The sequence below is a fragment of the Canis lupus genome, chromosome 12, assembly GCF_011100685.1.
Source record: "Canis lupus familiaris isolate Mischka breed German Shepherd chromosome 12, alternate assembly UU_Cfam_GSD_1.0, whole genome shotgun sequence".
Taxonomy (NCBI): Eukaryota; Metazoa; Chordata; class Mammalia; order Carnivora; family Canidae; genus Canis; species Canis lupus.
Window position 1 is genome coordinate 63,045,127 of NC_049233.1, and position 17,132 is coordinate 63,062,258.

At 43.3% G+C, this 17,132-nt stretch overlaps 2 protein-coding genes across 3 annotated transcripts in view; one reads left to right on the forward strand and one right to left on the reverse strand.

Moving 5' to 3' along the window:
- The window catches only part of LOC111098147, a 105,293-nt gene extending 103,279 nt beyond the window's left edge, over positions 1 to 2,014 (forward strand). The window contains exons 7-8 of one of the 2 annotated variants that reach the window (XR_005368077.1): positions 793 to 961; positions 1,617 to 2,014. Coding sequence is in view for 1 of the 2 variants with exons in the window: in XM_038554837.1 (XP_038410765.1) it covers positions 793 to 823 (31 nt within the window). In the remaining variant the exon portion in view is untranslated. Of the gene's footprint in view, positions 1 to 792 lie in introns of both variants that reach the window. The other variant, XM_038554837.1, reaches the window with a different exon arrangement.
- Positions 1 to 17,132, reverse strand: part of PREP (prolyl endopeptidase) — a 118,009-nt gene that overhangs the window by 9,208 nt on the left and 91,669 nt on the right. The window contains exons 11-12 of the mRNA XM_038554825.1: positions 4,652 to 4,788; positions 1,709 to 1,803 (exon numbers count right to left, since the gene is read on the reverse strand). Coding sequence (XP_038410753.1) covers positions 1,709 to 1,803; positions 4,652 to 4,788 — 232 coding nt within the window. The remainder of the gene's footprint in view (positions 1 to 1,708; positions 1,804 to 4,651; positions 4,789 to 17,132) is intronic.

The window sequence follows — 17,132 nt, forward strand, 5'->3', positions numbered from 1 at the left end:
TGAATCAGTCTAAATGGAGATAGTCAGCTTTTAGACTCATTCAAATACATTTGTAACTCAATAAACAATGGAATTTAGATCTATCAATGTTTAGTACACTAGGGTCTACTGGAAAAGTCCATTTCTGGCCCCTTGACTGCCTAAATTTGGGGAAAGTCTATGAATCAGTCTAAATGCAGATAGTCAGCTTTTAGACTCATTCAAGTTCCAAGGTCTCCCCGGGTCTTTTGGACAAGAAGTTGGTTCTAATTAATACAGAGACGAGAGAGCGCACTGATGCCTAGCATAGCAAGGTGGGCACCTGATGACCGGAGGGGTTTTATGGAGAAGAACCTGGGTTCTCCAGGAGAGGGCCAGAGGACCCAGAGTCCACGCAGGGGTGCGTCTATGTATGCCACAAATGTTTTAACTGGTAAATGAGGTGTGTCAGGGGGTCCAGACTTAGCATATGGTTTGGGACATAAATATACGGTATGTAGAGGTTTTCTTAGCTTTCTTTGACCAATCATCTCTTAATATCACAGTATGATCTTAGTGTAATTGAACTCTAACATCAGGGTCAAAATCAGGTCAGGGTCAAAATTATACAATGAAACAATTGATAAAGTCTTTGGAGATGACACTTGGGAGCAGCTGCCCTAATGGTGGCGGGCAGGTCAGGAGCCCATGTGTTAGCGAGAAATACTCACAAGATGCTCAAATAGTATGTTGTCTCGTGTCAGCGTTTGGGGTGCTTGCTGGATGTTCAGCATCCTGACACCTAATAGGTACTTATGAAAAATCCCTTTACAGATCTACCCTCATCCCTGCAGACTGGACTTGATGCAGAAAACCACAGTGTTTGGCCTCAGGTTCAGGAACAAAAGGATACACACAGATCTGCTGTTCCTACTGTGGGAGGAGACCCCCTCTGCCTGGTGCTGCTGACCAACCCCGAGCCCTGGGGGCTATGCTTGTTCCAGTAAGCCGCCTTATCAGTGACGCTGATGATGAGATGGGGGAGAAGCTTGGGGTTGGTGGGAGCAAACGTGTGTTCCCACATCCTCCTCTGGCTGTTGGTTAGTCTCTGAACTCCAGATGCCCAATAGGCTGGGGGAAGGGCTGTGCTTCATATGCAAAGAAAGGGAAGTGATAAGGCTTTTAAAAAATTATGACAGCCTGGGGAATGAAGCTTAGTATAGAAGCAATATCCTCCATGAAGCAGGATACATGCTTCAGGAGCCCGGAGAACAGAGACCGAATCCTTAAAACCAGAAAAGCAAAACGCCTGAGCTGCCCATGACAGAGTCACAGCTGTAATGCCAGGAGGATGCCGCTGCTTAGCATCATCAGGACAATCAGAGAAAACAAGCCAAATGATGCTCACTCTGGGAACAGGAAAGATCTATTTAAGATTGCTCTTTTTAAGAGAAAATGACCTGTCTGGAGATGGCCAGATAATGCTAACCAAAATACCAATTCTGATTATGGTCTATAGGGAATGGTTTGGATAAGTATGTACTTCATTAAAATAAAGAGATTACAGAGGAAAACAAAACATGAAAAAACAGTTGTTTTTGGAGGGGCAGTGGTGCCTGCAACCTGTCGGAACATATCCTAATTTTTCTCTTGCCTAGCCACAATGCTTTTCTGCTCCTGACCCCGTCAGCTCGTCCAGACACAGCTTTGGCTGTGCCATGTTTGTGCTTCTGTAGAGAGAATATCTCACCTTTGTGCCACGTCTCTCCGTATTCGCCACCTCCTCTGATGTTGGCTACTGCAAGGACACCGCCCATGTGTCTCACAAAGATGAGCCTGGACACACTGAGAAGCAGTTCAAATAATTAGCCTTCCATTAACCACCTGGTAAGGACCATGCCGTGTCTCCCCATCAGGAAAAATGTATCCCCGAAGACATTCCACATGTAATATTACTGCAATAGGAGCCCAGTATTTGTATATTATTTGATTAAAGTGCAAAATATAAAAGTTCTGATGAATGTTTAACTGCAAAGTTCATATATTTTCATGTGTATTCGGTGTATCTCATTTTTCTATACTGGTAAATATTTTACTATAGGGAGTGGGAATACACAATTCATAAGGCAAACAAAGAACCACCCTCATTTCATGCTGAATCCATCTTCTAAACAACTATGTTGGCAAATTGGGTCTCTCCAGCCACGTGACACAGCTCTGGTGTGAATGGCTCTGGGACTGCACGCATCCCCATCTGTGGTCCTTACTCCACTGTTTCCAGTATCTCTTTCTTAATTGTTCAAGGTGGAATAAAGAAAGCTGTTTCTGAAATTGGATTTTAAAGAGGTTTACAGACATTTAGATGCTACACTCAGTAACACAGGTGTGAGAGAGGTAGAGTAGACCAAGGACACACGGCCCAGAAAGCAAGCATGCAGGGCTCAGGGCTGGAGAAGGTTTCCTAGAAATAAGCAGAAGAAACTATAGCACAAAGCCACCAGAAGAAAGAGTTAAGGAAGTCCTTTGGGAAATCTGGATTTTGTTTTCTTTTTTCCACTCTCACCCTAATGGTGCTAAATGACATCTATTATTTCTGATAGCTAAAATTAATTCTGCCTTGAGATGGGTTTATGAAAATTTTATGGGGCACCTGGGTGGCTCAGTGGTTGAGTGTCTGCCTTTGGCTCAGGTCTCGATCCTGGAGTCCTGGGATCGAGTCCTGCATCAGGCGCCCCACGGGGCGCCTGCTTCTCCCTCTGCCTCTCTCATGAATAAATAAATAAAAGCTTAAAAAAAATTATTCTCCCTTTTAGTAGCTAGGGAAACACAGGCTTCTGAAAGCTGGGGCTCTGGATGGCCTGAGTGCTAATTTCCTGGGTTTTGAGGACGCAGAGAAAAGCAGAGTTGGAGGAGGTGATCCTAGCACACAGCTGGATTGGCCAAACAGATTTTCAAGCACTTGGTCTTCTCATCAACACCGTTTATGCACCTCTGATGGTCTCTATGAAGCTCCCAGCATATCTGCTGGGTTCTGGGATAAAAATGGTGCAGGGCCCCTTCCTTACTCATTTCTCAAGTCCCAGTGGAGCAGGATTAATAACTACTTGTACAGATGAACAAAGACAAGCAGTTTTAGCTATGGTAGATGTGGTTCAGGATTCAGAGTTGTCTCCATCCAAGACCCACTATAGAGACTAAGGGAAGTGGGGCTCAGGGTGCAAGTCTCTTCTTCACGGAATGAAGCACATGTTCACTGGCCCTACACTCAGGCCTCACCATGACTTGAAACTGAAGCTTGAATTTCATCACTTTGAACAACAAAGAGGGGCAATGACACATTTTACTTTTTGTTTTAAGGATTAGGTTAATGTAGTGAGCCAACAGGTGTTGGTTGCTATTCAGACTAATAATCACAAAGAATAAATATGGCACATGGTTAACTTCATAGACATGGATATAAGAATGGGAGAGCAAATCTCACTGCCAGGGAAACTCTGGCAGGAGGTGGGCAGCCCGTCTGAGGCTCAGGCCCTGCCTAGAATAATGGCTGGTATGAAGGAAGCATTGCAGAGCGTAGAATGGCACGGTCACTGTACAGTGAACAAAGAACAGTCCCTATGCCACTCTTCTAACTGGTTTCCTTTCAATTTATTCATGTGATGATACATAACAAATCTTCTGAAAATATTGGTCTGCATGATGATTTTACAAGTCCATCAGCTCCCCAGTATCAGAAGGATAAAATCAAACCCTTTAACCAGAGTAAAACAAACCCTTTAACCAAGGTAGGTCACAGTTTGGCTATAAACTACCTCAGGGCAGGGACCAGGTTTCCTGCTTCCATCAAATCCTGAACACTTAGCCAGCAAAGGCTCAAAACAAAGCGAGAGTTCCTTGTCTTCAAATTTGGGGCAGCTACTTGAATCTACTCTGAATTTATGTCCTGGTAGTCACCAGTCCATAAATTTCTTTCCAAATAGGATCAGATTTCATATGAAGCTCTATTTAGAAGTTGGCTTATGGCCGGACTTGCTGGTAGGGGACTCCTTGCTTTTACTCAAAATGCCCAATGCAAATTTTTACACCATGAATGGGATATTAAAATCAAGTTTGCAAATAATTGACAGAAGATATTTAAATAACAGCAAATGTATCAATGCAGATTCCCCCCCCCCCCCCGAATCATAAACAGTTTGGGAAATAATCACATAAACAGTTTAAAAACAAGTAATAGCATATACAGAAAATACACTTGTGGCTGAATGTTAAGATGGTCTATTTTAAGACTCTGTGCTGCTGAAAAATATAATTATTAGCTGAAAAATCATTCCCTCTGAAGAGAATGCTGAGGGCAATGGCAGGCCAGCAAATAACAAACACGGAAGGTACGAGCTTCCTTTCTTCCGGACCTTAGGTTGATACCAACCTTCTGTAGCCTGGCAGCTACAGCCTCAGCATCTGGTTCTCAAACAACCTGTTCACTGAAGACACAAGATTAGCGTGTCATGATCCTGAAATTCCGGACCAGAAGGGCACGTACTTAACACACAATCCTGCCTCTCCACAAAATAAGCAAGAAATATAGAGCTAAATACATTTTAAGAAATGAGTTAGTGGACTAGTCTCTGCTTTCTTCCCACTGTATGGAGAGGATCAAAGGCATGTCAAGGTTCTAAGAGTGTTCTACGCTTACCTGTAGTTGGGTGTGATAGATATGTTGAAGCCGCCGTAGCCATATAAGAAGGCAGGATGAGAGCCATCCAATTTAATGCCCTTTTTATGCACAATGAACATTGGAATCTTTGTACCATCCTTGCTGGGGTAGAAAATCTAGAACAAAAGAAAGCAGAATAGATTTCATATTACTTAGCTACACTTGCATGCTTTGACACGGGAGAAACGTGCAGGCAAGTAAATTCTCTCTCCAAGATGTAGGGTAGCAAGATGGATAGCCAGTACCGGCGGGTACCTGACCGAAGCATCTTTCACTTTTTATGGAGACAGTGTGGGGTAGAGAAGAGTGTCTGAAAGTAGAGAGACCTGAATTTGAATTCTTATTCCTCAACCCGCTAATTAGGTTACCTGCAGTGAGCCACTGATCATCCTTAGGCCTCACTTCTTCAGCCCCCAATGGGGCCACTGTGCCTACTATACGGAACACAGAAGACAAAGGGCCTTCAGTTCTCTACTCCTCCCACTCCCCTTCCCAGCACTGGAAGAATCAGATCGGCCGTCCTACCAAACAATCCAGTCTAGGGAGACTCTTTTCTAGGGAACGGGTTTCATATTCAACTTCTTCCATACATGTTAAGATACTCAACCCTTCATTTTTCTGTGTTCAGCTATTCAGTAAATGTTAGCAACTACAAAACATGCATCAGGTGAGAGAGTAGAAGAATGACAACAAGGAAATCCTATTATCCCCAGTTAAAGACCTTTTCTCCAGCATTTTTTTTTTTCTAAGTATACTCCACACCCAACACGGAACCCAACGTGGGGCCCGAACTCATGACCTTGAGTCAAGACCCGAGCTGATGCCCAACAGACTGAGCCACCCAGGCGCTCCATTCTTCAGCCTTTTTAATTTAGGCTTATCACACTCACCAGAGCCTGGGCAACCTTGGGCAAGTTCAGGCAACATTTCTAATCTCCTTACTTCTTGGATAACAGGGGTAAGAGAAAAAGGATAAGAAAGAGGACACTGAGGGCAGCCCCGGTGGCTCAGTGGTTTAGCACCGCGTTCAGCCCAGGGTGTGATCCTGGAGACCCAGGATCGAGTCCCATGTCGGGCTCCCTGCATGGAGCCTGCTTCTCCCTCTGCCTGTGTCTCTGCCTCTCTCTCTCTCTCTGTCTCTCGTGAATAAATAAATAAAATCTTAAAAAAAAATTAAAAAAGAAAAGAAAGAAAGAAAGAAAGAAAGAAAGAAAGAAAGAAAGAAAGAAAGAAAGAAAGAAAGAAAGAGGACACTGAATGCTAACCGAGTGGTAAGCCACCAAAAGCAGATAATGGTTTCTTCCAGACAGAAAAGCTGTAAACAGCTTTCTCTTTGGGCAAACATGGTATCTTTACCCAAATGATACCTGGAAAGTGTTCTTTCTCAGAAACATCTTGCTGACCTCCCATGTTATACTCAAGGACATAAACCTTTGTGCTTAGTGTGGTTTGGAGCCATATGGTATCCAAGGCTTTTTACAGTGGCATTTCTATAGAAAGTAGCTACTAAGTCCTTGGAAATCAACTTGGGGGTGTGTGTGTGCAGGTTTAGCCAAAAGCACTACAGGGCCACAAAAATGCTGTAAGCCTGGTAGCTTTCTGAAACCTGCCAAGAATAGGAAAAAAAAAAAAAACAAAACAAAAACATTTGTTTCTGACTTTGGAGAGAAATACTGAGAAAGATGCAAATTTGTGAGTTTAGGATACTACTTGTGAGTTTAGAGGATACTACTTGGGGTTCAAAGTTATCAGAAGGGACACACACTTTTTTTTTTAATAATAAATTTATTTTTTTATTGGTGTTCAATTTGCCAACATACAGAATAACACCCAGTGCTCATCCCGTCAAGTGCCCCCCTCAGTGCCTGTCAGCCATTCACTCCCACCCCCCACCCTCCTCCCCTTCCACCACCCCTAGTTCGTTTGCCAGAGTCAGGAGTCTTTATGTTCTGTCTCCCTTTCTGATATTTCCCACACATTTCTTCCCCCTTCCCTTATATTCCCTTTCACTATTATTTATATTCCCCAAATGAATGAGAACATACAATGTTTGTCCTTCTCCGACTGACTTACTTCACTCAGCATAATACCCTCCAGTTCCATCCACGTTGAAGCAAATGGTGGGTATTTGTCATTTCTAATAGCTGAGTAATATTCCATTGTATACATAGACCACATCTTCTTTATCCACTCATCTTTCGTTGGACACCGAGGCTCCTTCCAGTTTGGCTATCGTGGCCATTGCTGCTATAAACATCGGGGTGCAGGTGTCCCGGCGTTTCACTGCATCTGTATCTTTGGGGTAAATCCCCAGCAGTGCAATTGCTGGGTCGTAGGGCAGGTCTATTTTTAACTCTTTGAGGAACCTCCACACAGTTTTCCAGAGTGGCTGCACCAGTTCACATTCCCACCAACAGTGCAAGAGGGTTCCCTTTTCTCCGCATCCTCTCCAACATTTGTGGTTTCCTGCCTTGTTCCCCATTCTCACTGGTGTGAGGTGGGATCTCATTGTGGTTTTGATTTGTATTTCCCTGATGGCCAGTGATGCAGAGCATTTTCTCATGTGCTTGTTGGCCATGTCTATGTCTTCCTCTGTGAGATTTCTCTTCATGTCTTTTGCCCATTTCATGATTGGATTGTTTGTTTCTTTGCTGTTGAGTTTAATAAGTTCTTTATAGATCTTGGAAACTAGCCCTTTATCTGATATGTCATTTGCAAATACCTTCTCCCATTCTGTAGGTTGTCTTTGAGTTTTGTTGACTGTATCCTTTGCTGTGCAAAAGCTTCTTATCTTGTTGAAGTCCCAATAGTTCATTTTTGCTTTTGTTTCTTTTGCCTTCGTGGATGTATCTTGCAAGAAGTTACTGTGGTCAAGTTAAAAAGGGTTGCCTGTGTTCTCCTCTGGGATTTTGATGGAATCTTGTCTCACATTTAGATCTTTCATCCATTTTGAGTTTATCTTTGTGTATGGTGCAAGAGAGTGGTCTAGTTTCATTCTTCTGCATGGGGACACACACTTTTATATAAAGTTGTTCGTGGCTGGCTGTCAGCAGCCTCTAATAGAGTGTAACTGTGTGGGCGGTACGAGTAAATGCAGAGTATGAGGACAGGTTCCAAGTCACTGGCTGGGGCTAACGAGCTCTAACACAGGGCCTTCATTGCAGACTTGGGGAGAATCTGGAGCACTCCAACCACAGAAGGAGCAGGGGAGCAAACTGTCTCACACGATTCTATCTTAAACGAATCCTCTGTTCAAAAATAGTGTTCCCTCCAACTTACACCCATCCTCAAACCCCTGCCCTGGCACCTCATCTCCCTCCAGTCCGGCTCACGCGTCCCCAACACCCTCCTGTGCTCCCTTGCTCTTCACCCAGCCACCAGCAGGGCTGATGCACCTCGAGTCTCTACTAAGCGCTCTCTCCTGATCCCAAAGCTCTCCATCCTGTTGCTCCGTGACAATGTGGCTCCTCTGGTACCACTTTTCCTGCTGCCACCTGTAGATCTCTAATGCCTGCGAGCCGGTCTGCAAGTTTTTCCCATTTGGTTCCAGGGCAAAGGAATCCTTTTAGAACACCATCAGAAGCACAAAGACCCCTTCACGCCCCTAGCTGCAAAAATATATCTGAGTTTCAGTTGGTGTGGTTCAGATCTTAAAATAACACCCTTTGAACACTATCTGGTAGCGAAAGGGCACCGTGAAGATGATTACAATAAAATCAACTTCAAGAAGACTCCTTACAAGAAGGCTATTTCAGATTTGAAACAAATACACACACCATGTAGATACGAGCGCAGATTTTATCACATCTTTGTACACACACACACACACACACACACACACACACTGGTGTTCTAGGTTATTTCCATTTACGGAACGGCAATTGATAATAGACCTTAACCTGACTCTTCAATAAAGGGCAAAGTGAATCCTGAGTCTTTTCATAACCATGGAAGGAATCCACCTGAACATTTTAGAAATAGTCATTACAAATAGCCCAGCCATTTTTTCCATCACGCACTGTCTACTTCTTTGACTTAACTGGAACTGGTTTCCTCTTGAAGCCACTTCCTTCAAAGATTTTCCTTAAGAGACTTTGAGGGTGTCTTTCCCACGGCTCTGGATTGGTTTGGTTAGGAAGAAAAGCCAGCAGACTCCTCATTTCCGTTTGTTTCCCAAACCTGGGCAAACCAAAAAGCTCCACTTCAGAATCTCACTAGTGGTTCTTCAAACTCACTGGCTGGGCCTAAGCATCTGTGATGAACGCGTTAAAAAATCTAGCTTCCCAGACCGCATTGCAGGAGATTCTGGTTCTACACACGTCTGGGGTGGAAGACTCCACGCTGCAGGTGTGGCATGTCTCCCACCTACTGTGGTGCAGGTGCATCGGGGCTCAAAGACTGGCCACACAGTTGGCTTTTATCACTCCCTTTATCCTTGTCAGTGCTATCGACTAACGCCAAGTGTTTTTCCCCAGCCCCTGCCTGGTAAGTCGATATGGGACTCTCTGTCTCTTACCCTAGTTCTCATGAGATTTTCTTCAGTGACTTGGACAATGCAACGTGATGACCCGTCCAGCAGCCTGTCCTTACAGATGTCTGAGTGCCTCAGTGTCAAATCTTAGCTTCCACGCCACCCTATCCGCTTGTTTATTTGAATGTTTGCTGTGGGTCTGTTCTGTACCAGGCAGTGGATGTAACGATGCACATCTGGATGATTCCTTCCCTCGAGGGACTAAGGGGGTACGGAGACAAACCACCAGCACCACAAACCCCCATCACCTTGGCTCTCCTGAGGTATCTGCCTTTTCCTTTGTAAACTCTTATCACAATATTCAGTCCCTCCTACTCTCTCTGGCTCTGTCAGCTTCACGTGGGCTTTCTTGCCCAGCTCGAGACCCTTAGCCAGGCCTCTCAGTGTCCCTAATGGCCTGAAATCTTCTCATTTTAACCCAAGCTGCTGAATTCCTTCTCCTCCTCCAGGTAACTGGGGCTCAGAAAATGCCAGCTCACCTCACTGCAAGTTAGTAATACCTGCACTCACGGGCTCTGAGCGTAGGCTTTATGTCTGTTTTTTCCTTTCCCTAAATGAGTTCCTTATGTTTCTCCTTCTTTTCCTTCCTATGTCTTTCCTAAATGCCTTCCTTGTACTTTTTTGTTCCTAAATCAATTCCAGAGTAGCTGTTTCCAACACTTTCCGTTTTCTCCCATTCCCGACACCACCCATTTGCATCCCCTACTCTTTGTCTTGCCCGTTGTCATAGAGCCCATCTGCTTAGAGTTCTTAAAAAACCTGCCAACTTCACTCACCCTCTACAACCCCAGGGAAAGAAAGACTCAGCCTTGATTCTAGCCCTTGCTAACCCCACCACCATCACACTTCCGACTATCACAACGTTTACACCTTTTGTGTTTTCTTCCTTTCCCTGGATGCAAACACACTCGGATTTCTCCCATCTGATATAACAAAGCGAAACACCAAAACCTTTTGCATTGCCCTGTGTGCCCGCACCTCAAGCTGAATCTCCATCTCCCTCTTCCTTCCTGATCAAACATCTCCACAGTAACCTACACCCACAGCGCATTCCTTCCAACCTCATTCACTTTTTTTTAAAGATTTATTTGAGAGAGAGAGCGAGCGCTTGAGCAGGGGGAAGGGGAGAGGAGGAGGGAGAGAGAGAGTCTCAAGCAGACTCCCTGCTGAGCGTGGAGCCCTACGCAGGCTCGATCCCATGACCTTCAGTTCCCGATCTGAGTTGAAGCCAAGAGCCAAGCCACCCAGGTACCCCAACTTTATCACCACTCTTAAAAAGGCAGCAGGGAATGTGTCTTTCTCCTTGCCCCCGCCCCGCATTTTCACCTCTGTCCTGGTGCTGACCAAGTTTTTCATGAGTTTATAGAGATGCATCTATTTGTACATATTCATATGTACACATGTGACACATGGAATCAGGCTAATATTGGCCTACAGCACATTCCTCCTCTCCTCACAGAGCAAGAGATCATGAAATTCTTTCCACATTAAAACACCCAGGTTTACCTCATAAAAAAGCCAAACAAACAAAAAAGGAAAACCAAAACAGCTGGCTAGTATTTCATCATATGCATGTACACAAATACATAATCATTTGCTTACTGATGGATATTCAGACTTTTTCTTTTATCAACAATGATGGAATAAATCACTTTTAGATAAATCTCCTATACTCATATGCTATGGTTTCTGTATGATACATATTTCTTACCCATGAGATCCGCCAGACCAAAGCGTATGTGCATCTAAAAATTCAATGGATTCTGAAAAATAATTCTCTAAAAGTGGTCTATCAACTTAAGTCCCTAGTGACAGTGATTACCTAAGTGCCCATTTCTTATCAGCAGTGGATGCTTAAATGGACTTTTTTTTATTTTTAATTTTTGCCAGTCTAACAGGCAAACATTGCCATCTCATTATGGCTTTAAGATTATTTTTAAATTAGCAAACATTTCATCTATTTATTAGTTATTTTATGTCTTCCTATCAGAAAACAAATCTTTTATTGTGTTGCTTTTCTGATTAGCTTATAGAACCTCTTCTGACATTAAGGATATTCACTTTTTTTTTTCCTGCCATGTTTTGTTTGTATTTCCTCCCTGTCTATAACCTGTCTTTGAACTTTCTTTGTGGAGTCTTGAATACACACACCGCACAGATAGAGGAGTTTCTTACCCCAAGTTATAAAAATATTTGTCTATGTTTTCATCTTGAATTTTTACATTTATATTTAAAAATCCAAATTTTTTGTGTATGGTCTTTCTCCCAAATGGCCAACTATTACATACCATTTACTGAAGAACTGTTTTTCCCTTACTGTTCAGAAATGCCACTTTTGCATTGGTTTCTTTCCCAGGCTTCATCTGTTTCGATTTCTTTCTGGCAACTGCTTCTTTGGCTTCCTGGGTGGAGTATTTCTTTGGTTCTTTTTTATTTCTCTAATTCTTTTTCAACCTTCCTAATTGATCCATTACTAGCTCTTCTTCCTCTGGCCACATGCTACTGTTTTGCAATTTTCTACACTTGGTCTTCTGTTTTCTTTGTGCAAATTTTCCCTCTGCCATCTCAGAGGGCCTTAATAAATTACTCTATGCTAAGGCCCTTCAAGTCTGCCTGTGGGGGCCCATGTGAGGGGCTGTGATCTACAGGGTGGGTGGCCCCTCCCTCTCCAAGTCACTGTGCGCTAGATATACCTGGAGACATGCTCCTCTTCTGGGCTCTCTTATTTTGGCTACTCACCATGGTCTCTCGTTTCCTTCTCTTCTCTGCCCCCCAGAGACTGCCAACTCCCAGCATCCTATCTTGTGCCACGGACCCCACACCCAGTCCTTTCAGTTCCCACAACCAGGCCTCTCCTCTCCCACTTGCCCTGGCAAGCCTGCTCAGGACTCCCTACCGCACTAGCCTCAAAATCAGCTGGGCTCCCTGATACCTCACATTTACTAAAGGAGAGTTGTGCTAGGGACGGTATAACCTTAAATCATCATTGGTAACATGCAAAAATTATAATGTAATTTTTATATATGCATATAATACAAAAGCCATTAGTGCTTTATGAGTAGACAACAGCCAAGCTTAAATCCACCTGTCAGTTTTCCATTATTTAATAGTTTATTGCCACCACAATACTTAGGTTCAAGTGAAAAAGCAAACAAGTTACTTTCCCCCCCTCATACCTGTAATCAAATGAGAGACGGCTGGCAATACACACCCAGTTTTTGAGTGTCCACTGGGGACACAGCCCTTTAATGGAATGCCAGAGCTTTCATGGGATCCTTAATGGACAGGAAAACAAAGTGCTCACATGGGACCTAACAGGCGACCACTTGAGCAAAGAGAAAGTTCCTCTGTCATCCAGGACTGATGGCTTGTCACATGAAGCTGATGGGCCCTGCCTTCTCCCTTCTTCCTGTCAGCAGCAGAGCAAACAGGTTGTGCAACCAAGCTAGCTCTCAGCAAGGAGCCTGTGACACCAACGAGCAACAGGGTCTGTGCTCCAGCCCACACCTTCCCCTCAACAGACTACAAGTACCGCCAGAGAACTATGGTGGACAGGCTTTGGAAGCACCTGAGCGATCCCACCAGAGGATTTGCTTTCACACGTTTCCAAACGAAACCTTCCTTCGGGGACACCACAAGTAAAAATAAACGTCACGACAGCAATTCTAAGGCACAGTTCCTTCTAAACATTAGTGATCCAGCCAAAGGTGGGTCAAACACTGCATTAAGAAAAGCCTCCTTCCTGAATTTTATTTTTCTTCCCTTTAAAATGGAAATTCTTCATTTTGGAGACTCTCACCACAGTGTAACAATGTGACTCTACATCTTGGAACCAAGAGCATTCGGCGCAACAAAGCAATGAAGGTCTATCTACACCGTCTGGGGAGGCTACGCTGTTTCTCGGTAGAGGACAGTGAAGGGTTTTTTCTGAGCAGTCCTAAGACTGTGACACTTGGCGCAAAAAAAAAAAAAAAAAAAAAAAAAAAAAAAGCTGGTGTCAGTTCTTTCTCAGCCCTGGGGAGTTAATAAGATAACCTCAAATTCTAGAGACAGTGAGAGACTGTCACTCTGGGGCTTCATAAGCTGATCACCCTCTCATATAAATGACAAACCTGAGGTTCACGAAGGTAAGATACCTGCCAACGTAACACTGCCAGTTTATGGAAAATTATTACCGTGGTCTCCTAAGTCCCTGGTCCAGGGGTTTTTTCCTACTCTTTATCACAAAATAATTCACACTATGGTATTACTTCCTTGTAAATATCTTTATTGGGTGTGACTGTGTAAAATTTTGCAAATGTTAGAAGCTTTGGCACCGATTTAATAGATTTTTTTTTTCCCCTTCAAGACAATGATCACCAGTCTCTAGGGAATCCGGGGGACAAATATGCTGCCAGAGATAGTGTGATTTATTTGCTTTTGTTTTTGTTACCCTCTTGAAAAAGAGAATCCTTCAAGCATGTCAAAAGCCATATTTCAGATACGGAGGTTATTATATTTACTTTTTTTTTTAAAGCAAAATAAATCTGTGTGGAAAGATGATCCTTCTCCAAATAGTCATCAGTGTTACCATTTGAAGACAGATTATTAAAATAATAATAAAAAGTCCAGTATATTCTGCAATGCCATTCTAACAAAAAAAAAATTATAATTTTTTAAAAGGTGTAAAAGACACAATTACCTTCACAAATGAAACAGACAAAAAATGCTGAGACATTCATAAAGAAAGCAACCCCAACTTTATAAGCAATCAAATTTAAAGCAGCTTCCAATTTTGCATATTTAAGCCCATTTTCTAACAAATGATTATTTAACAGATAAAAGCTCGCAGACCCTTGAGTTGAACTCTTTCTTCTTCTTCTTCTTTTTTTTTTTTTTTTAAAGATTTTACTTATTTATGAGAGACACGGGGGTGGGGGGCAGAGACATAGGTGGAGGGAGAAGCAGGCTCTCTGTGGGGAGCCTGATGTAGGGCTCAATCCCAGGACCACAGGATCATGACTTGAGCCAAAGGCAGACACTCAATCACTGAGCCACCCAGGCGCTCCAAGGTGAATTCTTTAAATTAAACTATCGAAGGAAAGAGAGAAAGGGTTTACACTTATATAAAGGATAGAGTAAAAAATGTCAGAAATGACCATCCCTTATCGTCAAGCGTGACTTTCCAGAGGCATCACTAAATATAAAGCAACGTTACTCTGAAGTGTGCTTTGGCATGAGCTGACAGTCACTGAATACACGTCCCGCAGTCTTAATGTGTGAATCTGGCTTCAAATAAATAAAATAAAAAACATCTTCCTTTAAAGGATTAAAGGAAAAAAGCAGAGCAAGGAAACCTAAGGAACCAAGGAAGCCTAATGCTCTTCAAGAGAATGACCTTAGTCATGAAGAGACCAGCCGTCTCTACTGAGATGATTACTTTTCTTGAACATATTTAGTAATAAAATCAATTTTGCTGAGATATTCAAACATGGGCAACCACTGAAGCTTCTGTAAACAATCAATCTTCAACCCTAAATTTGTTCTAGTTCACGTTTGGTGCTATCTGAGGCAAATGCCAGGGCTCTCATTATCACCAGTAAAGGGACATGGCTCATACACGAAAGGTGAAGGTAAAGGGCAAAGGGCCAGCCCTCGGGAGAGAAGAATGTCTGATGATAGCAGCTCCTTCCTAATTTTAGGGCCTGACAGGTTTAAAGGAGAATGTTCATAAAGGCATGTTGAGCTTCCCTTTTTATCAGAGTTGACAGAGGCCACTTGTGTGGCCTGTGCCCAGTGTGGCAAATACATCTGACAAGGAGCAGAGCTGCTCAGAAATCTCGTGGTCAACGCAAACGGGGATCGAGACATTCCATTACCCAAAGAACCAGGCAGAAAGCAACCATCGTGCCTCCATTACCTTGGAAAATAAGTAGAGAGAGAGCTTCCCAGGCTTTCGAGGGGGTGCTGCACATTTCTGTACCGTGCTTGGGTTAAAAATACCAGCCAGGCGTCAGAAGGTCATAATCCTATCTATTTTCCAGGCATTTAACTCTGGAGAAGTGGGGAGGAGTTTAAGAGGCACCTTTGGGCAGAAAATATAAAAGGAAATTTCTATTCCAGGATCCTTTTCGTTTGCTTTTTTAAAGGGTGGCTAGACATTTTTTCTAACAGTGGAGCTTTAAAAACTCCCACGGGGCACCTCAATAACAGCAATGTCAGTCTATTTGAAAATCTATTTTAATTTCTGGTACATTTCTTGAGTATCAACAACATGCTAAGTGCTCTACTGGTAGTCTCTGCAGAAAGGCGTCAGCTCTGAGGCTGGGCCATCTGTTCTTTGGAATAATAAGCCCATTCTCGGTTCCAAACTGTGGAGCCAGAAACTGCAAGGTGCTGAACACACAGGGAGGAAAGACAAGTGGCACAAGTCGATCGTGGCACTTGTGATAAGCTTGGCTGGAGTCTGGAGGCATTCACGGCTGTGATGAATATAATACGACTTGATCGCAGACCCTAAGAGCCATCTTCACTTCCACTGACCTGATCTCTTCGTGGTCAAGGCCAACGTAATCAGACTTTCTCATGAAACCGAGGACCTACTGCATGCCCAGGTTCAGGGAAAGCAGGCTGTGTATGTGTAACAGGCATGGTTTGTAAAGGTGCCCTCACAGAATGCATCAATCGCTGGTGATGAGGCTGGCTACAGTGGCATTTAGGCTGCACGTCACCCGCACATGTGTGTGTTTGGCTCTTTATGAAAACAGCCTGATGAGTCCATCACCATGGGGCTGTGAGCCCTGCACTGCCCGCATTTAGTGAGCATTTGCTGAATGAACAAACGAGTTAGAATTGCATATTAAACACTCTCTTTCTGATCCCCCCACCTCCCACCCCCAGCCCCCAGTGGCCGCCAAACCTATACCAGCTTGCTTCAGTTCCTGAGGCTTGGAGGCATGTTGGATGCCTCCTGCACACCATCTCCTCCCCACCTGCCTACAAGAAGGCCCTGGCTTCTAACAGGATTCCTGCTTCCAATATTTGGGCACTTGTTACCAGATTAATCTCCCTGAGTTTAAAAGGGGGAGAGAGAGAGAGAGAGAGAGAGAGAGCAAGAGAGAGAGAGTGAAAGAGCCTTCCTTTTAATCTAGGTCACTCTCCTACTGACAACATGCAATGCCTCCCCATCCTCTCCAAAATGAGATCGGTGTTTTAGACCAGCCATTAAATCTCTCCACTTTCTACCTTCAGCCTTTCTGAGTCCTTCCCAACTGCAACCGTCCTCTCCACTGAAACTGCCATTCACATCTCCAGATCCTGAAGGCATCAGGATTTATAAGACTAAAGCACAACTAGAAAAAAAAAAAAAATCACTGGCTCTTAGGAGTTCACTTATTTGATCCCCCTCGAGTTCCTACCCAGTGTAGGCATCCCCAAAGCTGTATCTCAGGCAAGTTCAACTTCTGCTTGGCTATTTCTTGGTAGTAAGAAAGAAATCCACACCACCACAAACAGCAGCTCATTTCATCTGGGAGCCTAACTGGTAGAAACTTCTTCCTTACCTGAAAATGTCAAAATACATGAAAACACGGGGAACAAAAACCAGGCAAGGCTCTGGAGACAGAAGTGACAGTAAATTTCCAGAGAAACTACCACCTAAAGTTCTGTACACTTAAAATAAATAAATAAATAAATAAATAAATAAATAAATAAATAAATAAATAAATAAATAAATAAATAAATAAATAAAAATACTGAAGTGCCTGCTGTTTGGTTTCTACATTTTTCACAATAGGATTTTCCTGAGTCGTCGAGTCAAAAGAGATATGTTATTTATTTTACTTGATTTGTTTAAAACACTTACATAGTTCTTACCATGAACCAAGCACTGTTCTAGGGGTTTATAAATATTCCCTCGTTTAATCCACATATGAGATTTATACCATGAAT